The sequence below is a fragment of the Phallusia mammillata genome, chromosome 7, assembly GCF_965637545.1.
Source record: "Phallusia mammillata chromosome 7, kaPhaMamm4.hap1.1, whole genome shotgun sequence".
Classification (NCBI taxonomy): Eukaryota; Metazoa; Chordata; class Ascidiacea; order Phlebobranchia; family Ascidiidae; genus Phallusia; species Phallusia mammillata.
The window spans coordinates 1,202,584-1,211,746 of NC_137258.1; the positions used below are offsets into that span (position 1 = coordinate 1,202,584).

The following is a 9,163-nucleotide window of genomic DNA, read 5'->3' on the forward strand; positions in this document are numbered from 1 at the left end:
TTTGATTGTGAATGTTATTCCGTTTAATTCATACAGATTTGTTGAAACGAAAAACAACAAAAGGTCGCAGCAAATACAAGGGCGACCAAGGCCACGGGCAGCAAGGGTTAAAACTCAGTAAATAAGGGTGTGCGTTTGGTACATGCGGTTCTGCTAGGTACATGGGGGGCTATTACGCTGCACTGGGGAAACTTGCAGTTAAAAAGTAAGTCAAGTTAAATGCAAGCTAGCTGGAATATAAAAGTTTGCAACGTGCTGAAGCGATTTGAAGAATTAATATTTTTGTTCGAAACATTAATGATGATTACAGCAAATGCTGGACTGGTGTGATAGATTTAATAAATGGGTAAAAAAAGATGTCATATGAAACTTTTTGACCACTATTAATGACTGTGCAATTCAAATTCAATTCAAGTAGCATGTTTTTTTTTCACACTAAAAACCCTTTATAGAAGTTTATTAACATATTTTATTTAAATAGTCAAATTAAGTTAATTTAAACAACTTTGTAATTTGGCATGTTTGTTTCATAAGAATGAATCTATTCTTCAATGACGTAATAATGACAATGACTGAAAAACTGTTTGGTGCAGTAAAACATAACAAAAGTTAATGATACATATAGTTAAGTAGTACATAAGTGAATGTAAAAAACAACAGAACACATTTTTAGGCAAAGATATAGGCTCACAGAACCAGCAGCCTTAAGATGTTTTACAAAAAGTAGCAATTATGATTTTTTGAATTAAGGTTCACAAAACTGGCTTTCCTATGGTCAAAATAACACTGCTTTAAATTTTTTTATTAAACTCAAATGGCACCAGGCAAAATTCTTTGTCAATATTTTAAACTTGTTTTCTTAACTGACTACTGTCTTGGCATGTTACTTCACACTTAACATGGCATGAAAGCCAGTAGCATGATTTTTGCTACATACTGCAAACTTTAATATGATTGCTTTAAACCAAAAAATAGCAGGCAAGTTTGGTCATGGCGATGAATAAAAAGTTTTTGGAAACGTGTTATGTACAATTTTGACCGACCATCCATGAAGTAGAGATTTGTGTTTGTTTGAGTTAGACGTGAATGGAAAAGGCTGTACTGCATTTCACATTGTAATGGTTATTAAATTCACTTCTTTTTTCCTCCTTTGGTTTGACTCTGATTCATATGATCTTTTGATGCCTGGTGTTGCAGTTCAGCCTGAAAAATATAGAATTTTAGAACGTGTATAAAAGCTGGGTTTGTCCTTTGGTACTCAGCTGTGGAAAGTAGCTTAGCGAACATTTGTTTCAATCTTTGTACTGTTTACTTTAATCTCTATGATATCGTTAGTTGCTTTTTTACTTTTTCTATGCAGGATGTTTAAATGCACTGTTTCTTTTAAGCAATCATTGTTCTTTTAGAAATCACTGTTTCTTTTAAGTAATAAAAGGAAAATGTTTTAAGCAACTTTCAGGGCAATTTTGTTCAATTTTACTTACAATTACTCCTCATTATTAAATGGTTTTCGGATGAATGTGTATGAATCTTACAAAAATGTAACGTAAAAAATCACATTGCATGTCAAAAGTATGTGGACTAATAATGCCAGTAAGTAGAAACAAACTTACTGCTTGTTTTCGCTTATCAAATGCAAGAATCTCCTCCTGCAAGGCTTTCTTTTTATCTTCCAATTTCTTTTTCTCCTCTCCGTGCATTTTCTTCAGTTTGTCAAACTTGTCATGAAGCTATATACAAATTTATGTTGTTATTTAATCTACAATTTAAAGAAATAGATAACATAAAACCATAATATCAAATTAAACCTTTCTTCAGTATAGTTGAACGGGTAAAAAAAAACATATGTTCTAACACTAATTTCTCTTTAAAATGTGTTTTAAAAAATTGATTTCATGAGATACCGGCCATCGTACCTACAGCTGCCTCTTCCACGAATAGCCACAGGAAATGATTTTCATTTATATTGCTAATGACCCAAGGGGCAGAACAGGCGTACTGAGGGTCATATGAAGAAAAAGGTTTCAAGTTATTTTAGCTGGCTACCACTTTACCATCCAACATGTGCAGGCCAACACATGATTTATTGTCATTTATAGTTGATTAATACAAGTTAGCTACAACAATAAACAAGGTTATAACTTCATAGACATTTAAAGACTACATAGATATTTGTTGTATTAGTGGAGCACAGTGTTTTTTTAAGGTGTTTTATAACATGTATGGCTATTTTTTGGTATTTAAATGAAACACTTGCGGTCTCTTAAAACTACTTAGCGGTCACCCAAACCAAACCTTTAAAAAAACCTGGTGGAGCACATCAAATTTTATGTGTCACAACCACAAACAATCACATACATGATAATAATACTTCAAACATGTGCTACACATATATTTATGATCTGCAATTCCATTCAACAACAATGCTTTTGAAAGAAGTATACCAATTAATTAACAAAATCAATTTGAAGCTTAACAAAGAAAGATTGGGCAGGTATTTTTGGAAACGATCAATCAATGTTCAATATAAGTTCATCTCACCTCTTTCTCAGACTTTTTCAATTCTCCTTCTTTATCTTTCACTCTCAGTACAAACATTTGTCTCATTTCGTCTTCCTTCTTCTGAAGTTCATTCAAATGTTCGTTCCTTTTCAGTTCATAAACCTCCTGCAGGCTAAAAACACAAACATCAGGTTTTGTAAGAATTCACACACACAGTTTAGCATAATCATTTGTTATTACATCTTCCTGTAAAGGAAAATATATATATATTTGCCAATAATATTGTACTTTATGCAGTGGTGGGATTCAGATTTTTTGTCAGCCAATTCTATCACAAAAGTCATATTTTTCAGCCGGTTCTGTTACAAAAAGTCCATTGACATAACCAGTAATGCTAACAGGTTCGCTAATCTCATGAAATTTTGTGAGACGGTTCTATAGAACTGGTGCAAACCGGCTGAATCCCACCACTAATTTAATGTATTTTTGGTACTAAATGACAACAATATGTTACAACAAACAGTTTCTGTTTAAAATTGAAAATTCAATGCCATTTAGGAAATAGTTCACAGGAATTAGACACAGAAGGAATATCAGCTACACAAACATATCCACATGTTTAGGCATCATGCATAATGTATGACATGCAAGCTACCCTACAATCTATATTTGGCTGCAAGACATGATGTCATCGGTACGTAGAAGCAGTCATTAATCAATTCACTTTTAAGGCATAAAAATGTTTTGAATTGCTCTGCACTCATACTATGGATAGCTACTTGTGCCTTAAGACTTGGTGTAACGAACTATACATGCATTGCTTCTTGAAATGACTTCCTGTGACCAATATAGCTAAGTTGAATCTACTACTGCAGTAAAAAGCATTATATTGCCATAAGCCCACAAAAGGTAATTGCAAGCACACAACCACCATTCAATATACAACAACATTTTTTAAACTTACTACAATTTGATTAACATGTACTTTTATTAAAAGTGCTAACAGCCATACTTTAAAAAAGTAGTTGAAAACCTAAAAATGTTGAGAAATACTGTTCCAGTGCCATGTTTTAACTTATACACAAAACCAACAATAATAATAAATCATGTACCTGAAGTTTTTCCCACCAGTGCTATCATCCATGAATCCCATTTCAGTGAGTTTCGATTGTCGGTACAGCTCATAGTGTTTCGTGTGAGTCTTTTCACGTAAGTCCTCCATGTTCACACGAACAAGCATCTCGCGAAGTTTTACGAAATCGCAATGATTTTCATTCTCAACTGCAAAACAATACTTTTGATTTATTACCTTCATTTTCAACTTTGTTAAGCTAAACTCAGCAGCAGTTCCTAGGTACACAGGTAATATTGTAACAAGATACACATTGGTCTGTAGTTCTTAACCATGATGCAAATGAATCCTGTAATTTATTTTAAGTGCTATTTTTTCCCTCACATTTCCTAATGTGAATTTATAAAACTGCCAAAAAGGTTGTTGTTTGCAGGCAGTAAAGAAAAATCTTCATGTTCTACAGAACTGTAGGACTATAATTCCAATATAAAGTAGGATTCAAAAATGCATGTTTTCACAAACTGAACATTTCTGGTACTTTGGGCTTGGTGGTTAGGGTGTAATTACCTTGTACAGTTCCCCATGGATATTGTCTTGCTTTCACCATTTTATTCCCCAGTTTAATTTCATCTGTGCTTCCCACAACGGCGAACGGCAGGTGGCTCTGTCAACACATAATATTGAAAATCAACTTTTTTCTATTAAAACAAAGAAATATAAACTCTTATTTTGCTAAAAAAATATATATATAACAGACAAAAAATTAAATTTGTGTTTCAGTAAAAGAACCACTCATATATAATAGTGTTTGCTCTGTTACAAAACTCAACAAATGGTTCGAAGGCGTACTGCTTCAGGATTGAAAAAGGGGCAATCTTCACAAAACATTAACTTACATTCATTGAGGCATTAACTTCAGCAACTGTTTCATCATCAGTTGGGAACTGGTAGATTTGAACTCCGCTAGACACAAGTTCATTCATAATCTACAATGTTCAACATAGTGTAAGTATTTTCCATTTGCACTCAGGCTTATTTTGTTGTTTTCAGTTTGTTACCTTGATCTTAAACTTGTGTAGTTCACTTTTTGATATGATGTCAGCCTTGGCAATCACAGGAATGATGTTGACCTTATTGTCCAAGTTCTTCATAGTCAATAAATCAAGAGACTTTAATCTGAACAAAAACAGTACAGTTGTTAACTTTGTTTATGTGTACCATATGTAAATTTCATACATGACTAACATAAAAATAAACCAAGTCAGAATAATTACATTTTTCTCTAGTATATATGTTTACATAATTTGGCCTGTACACAACTGTTTTGCCAAATGCAGAAAACACTGCAAACTTCAGATTTTTGCACGATTTAAGTTTCTTTACCTGACATAAAAAGTGGAAACCAACTGCCAACAAATGACAGAAAAAAACTCATGTAATGCATAGAATCCCATAATAAAAAACAATGAACAAGAAGTTGTAAAACATTAAATCAAAAATGTATCTACTCTTGTTGTTAACAAGCTGTAATATTTGCCATGAAGCATGACAACAAACAAGAAATCAAAACAAAGCAGTGAAATACCAAAGTAGCAAATGGCCCAGAAAAATGTAACATGTAAGCGTAACCCCATCTCAGTTTACGGTGCCATTATGTGTGCGCTGCATACAGCAGACATTTGCAGGCAGCTCTCATTCAATATTATCTCACATTCAGGCCCTTGCCTTGGGGCTTGGTAGTTATGGTGTAAAAGTCACTTAGGCAATATAACACCATCGTTTGCCAGTTGAGTAATAACCTGTTGCCCTTACCCGTGTCCAGTTGGTGAAATAAAGTAGAGACAAGCATGTATACGGGTGTCATGGTAGTTGAACAACGACCGACATATCTTCAGTTCTTCCTGTTTCATAAAAGCACATTAGAGAAACTTTAAAACATCAGAAACAATATTTTACAAAAAAATTCTACAATGTTTTGCATAGTATTAGACTGTTTCATAAAAGCAGGTAAAACCATAAATCCTTTCTTTAAATGAAAGAAATATATATCCCACCACATGTTTGCTTTTTGCAGAAACTGGCGATGCCGGTTTATTAAAGGTAAATATATATTTCTGTTATTTAAAGAAAGGATTTATGCTTTTAACTGGTGTTTATTTAACAGTCTAAATATTCAACTGATCAGAAGCAAGATTCAAGAATCTTTCTTTTGTCTGCTGGAGTTTCGTTAAAAACAAAATTGTTTCAGCTATGTTTTGCATAAAATGTTAAAACAACCTGAAGGTAGTTTTCAAATTGTTGGTTGATGTACTCCACAATTGGTTGAAAGCTGTCTTCTTTATTAATCTGGTCACCAAAACCGACTGAGTCAACAATGGTCAACTTCAATCGGACATTGCTCTCTTGGAGCTCTGTAACCATAGCAACATTGTACATCGGGGGTATCTAATTAAACACTTCATTGGCAAACAAACTGTATTTGTCATGTTTATGTGTCAAAAAAAAGAAAGGCATTATGTTGATGGAAAGCAGTAAAGTTTTAGTACAAATCTTACCATATGTGTTGGCCTTTAGCTTTACCCCAGGCATGTTGTGGTGTTGAGGTTCATCTGTAATAATAAAATGGTGTAAGACACTTCACAACAAAAGTAAACAATGCTCATTCAAACCGAAACCAAACTTGTTGTTATTTCAAAAAAGAAATCAACTGCTATGATCTTCAAATCCAATGCAAATTGTAAATATTACCAGTTATAGGCGAATGAAGCCAATTAACACTAACTATGACAGTCATGGTCTATTAAAAATTAATTAATATCCTGTTGTATTTACACTCTAGGACAATGGTTCTCAACTCGTTTCAGGCCATGAACCACCGCGCAAGTAAAAATAATATCGTGGACCATTTTATTTTTGAGCAAAATCGAAGTCCCATACAAAACTACTGTTTGGGCTTGAAACATAATTGTTTGGAACCGATTTTCAATAAGTGAGATACAATTATTAACAGCTAACATTTTGATACTCTTTCAACATGTAATATGCAATCATCTCTAGTTTATCACCAAACTTAGTGGACGTCCTGTGGACCACCCAAAAAGTCATCATGGACCACCAGTTGAGAATCGCTGCTCTAGGAGATATCTTACTTTCAAAGTTGGTATTAAACAAGGTGTTCATCAATGTGGACTTCCCAATTCCTGTTTCTCCAATGCACAGGATGTTGAAACAGAATCCTTGATTTGTTGCTTTGTTAACAAGTTGGTCAGGAAGACTGTCGAAACCGACATGACCGGTCAGACCCAAGTTCCTCATTTCCTCTGACAACCCATCCTTCAAAACATAAACAGTTAGGTAATGCTACTACTTTAACAATAACGGGGGTGTGAAGTTTAGGTCAAACAAAATCTTTGCAATACAGTCCGATAAAAAATAGGTGTGACTTTTAAGGTGACTAACAATTCCACTGGTATATTCTTTTTAGATACTTAAGGAAAACATGTTATGGTTTGTGAATTTCATTTGTTTGTAACGTAAACAGTCTCAGCGCTATTGACAGTCAAATGCAATATATTTCCACACCAAACAAAAGATTCCTAAACAACTATATGTGACAAAAGGCTGATTATCCCAGCGTCATTCATCACTTCCAAAATAGACTAACTTTGATTCCTTACCAAATAATCATAGTGATCACCAGATGCCACATTATTCACGCCATCTCCATCCATTTTCACCATTGCTAATAGTTAAGTGGTTTTCCAATATCCTTGCAAAAATTTGATTCGATATTAAATAGATTTTATCTGTTCTTAAAGCTGAAAAGTAACCAGATGCATTAAATAGAAACACAACTTTAAAAATGTTTGATAATTGCTCCCAAGCTGAAATATCAATTTAAACATACATGGACTAAAAAATGGCATCTAGATAATACATTAATTACAAATAGTGGTATAATTAATAACTATTGAGTTGAGTTTATTTCACAACTGCACATAAACAACTAGTTAGAGTAGCGGTTTTACTGCAGTTTCCACAAATTTATTTTGCTTTAAGAGTTACCAACGCTAATAAGCCGTGATACAAGACCTATAAATGCAAATAAACACCCCAAATATTTAATTTGCATTTGTTACTAGTTTATCGCAACTTTTTTAACATAAAACAAGCATTCACACAAGTAACTCAATAAATGGTAACAAGACAAAAAAAATTCATGCTGTCACTTTCTCAAGTAGCGGCGTATTTTGCAACTAGTGCAACAACTCGATCTTTATTTCAACTGCTGGTTTTGGTTTCAACGATTGACATTTGCGACTTGGGCGTTGCAATGAAACTAAAACGTCGCCATTAGATGGCGGAACTGCGTCACAACAACCTGACTTCTCCAGTCAAAATCAAGACTAAACATGTTAAAATCGTTATTTATGGTGAGGAGTTAGTAATTTGTATGTTGATGTAAATTTTAAAGGCAATAGTGTCTATTGATCTTTAACACAAATATATTTGCAACTGCACTTGAATAATTTATTCTTTGTAGCACAAACACAAACACAAGCGTTATGAAGTTTTAATGTGTTTTATATGGATCATAGTTGCTGTTTTATTTTAGCTAAAAACACTTGATATACAAAAAAAAACATTTGAACATACGTCATAATGTATAGAAGTTACGCTTCATTGCGTGTTCATGTGGTCGTAAAATCGAAATTGTTTTTGCAGTGACACTGAGAGAGAAAAAACAGTTCCTCTTTTGGATTAGTTTGACATCTGTGGTAGGTAGAAAACTGACAGGTTATAAGACTGGCAGTATCTTAAGCTAGATTTCTGTGTATGAAAATAAGTTATGATATGCAACAAATGAGAAGTGTTTGCCTTGCCTGTATACCCTATAGGCAGGGTTGCCATACCGTCCTTATTTCTAAGATTTGTCCTTATTTTTAAGGGCAATGTCTCAGAAAAATGTATTGTCCTTATTTCTAAGAAATGTCCTTAATTTTGACTGTAGTCCTTCTTTTGTCTTATTTTCAACAATTATGAGTCAAATCCCTGCTACAGGTGAAAGTAAACCTAGACCTGAGCTGTTGTGAAATGCACGAAACATTTTCTACGAACAAGGGGTTGCTGGAACAGATTGTTTCTGGCCAAAATATTGCATATGATATGTCATGGCTCGTATAAATGCAAAGATTTGTTCACAAACGCTTGCTTTGTTTCGTATGAAAATTTGTTTTTTTCGGTTGTCCTTATTTTTGGTTTCAAGTCGATGGCAACCCTGCCTATAGGGTTGGGTTATGAGCGAATGTGAGCTCTGAGCTGGAGCCGCTGGATGAAAAAAGTTACAAGTGAAAACAAAAAAGTGTGAAATATTCTACACACTGTCACCTACTATTGTAGGGCATGTTTAAAACGTTTTGTTATATATAAAGAGAGTTTAAAAGTAATTTCTCTTGTTTTTTTTTGGACCAAATAAAATAGATTTTTTTGTTTGCTTGGGAAATTGTTTTGTACATTCTGGGCAAGTTTTGCCTGTGGACCAAAAATGTTTTCTTTCAAATTTTATTTGTGCTCAAATTTTTGGAATAT

The 9,163-nt window shown here is 33.5% G+C and overlaps 1 protein-coding gene across 1 annotated transcript; it reads right to left on the minus strand.

The window, feature by feature from the left end:
* Positions 1-7,412, minus strand: LOC145237387 (septin-11-like). The gene is made up of 12 exons (XM_080100233.1): positions 7,252-7,412; positions 6,724-6,907; positions 6,130-6,183; positions 5,852-5,985; positions 5,387-5,475; positions 4,633-4,750; positions 4,471-4,560; positions 4,142-4,238; positions 3,615-3,783; positions 2,542-2,674; positions 1,614-1,730; positions 1-1,203 (listed from the first exon to the last, which is right to left on the minus strand). Exons 1-12 carry the CDS (start codon positions 7,312-7,314, stop codon positions 1,132-1,134), a joined length of 1,320 nt encoding a protein of 439 aa, XP_079956359.1. The 5' UTR covers positions 7,315-7,412; the 3' UTR covers positions 1-1,131.
* Between the last annotated feature and the right edge of the window lie 1,751 nt (positions 7,413-9,163).

Bases quoted from the DNA above. Each gene is read 5' to 3' on its own strand.
- LOC145237387 (XM_080100233.1), bottom strand. From the start codon at position 7,314: ATGGTGAAAATGGATGGAGATGGCGTGAATAATGTGGCATCTGGTGAT. The intron at 4,561-4,632 runs GTAACAAACTGA...TGAACATTGTAG, and splicing joins TACACAAGTTTAAGATCAAG to ATTATGAATGAACTTGTGTC. The intron at 1,204-1,613 runs GTAAGTTTGTTT...TATATTTTTCAG, and splicing joins TTGATAAGCGAAAACAAGCA to GCTGAACTGCAACACCAGGC.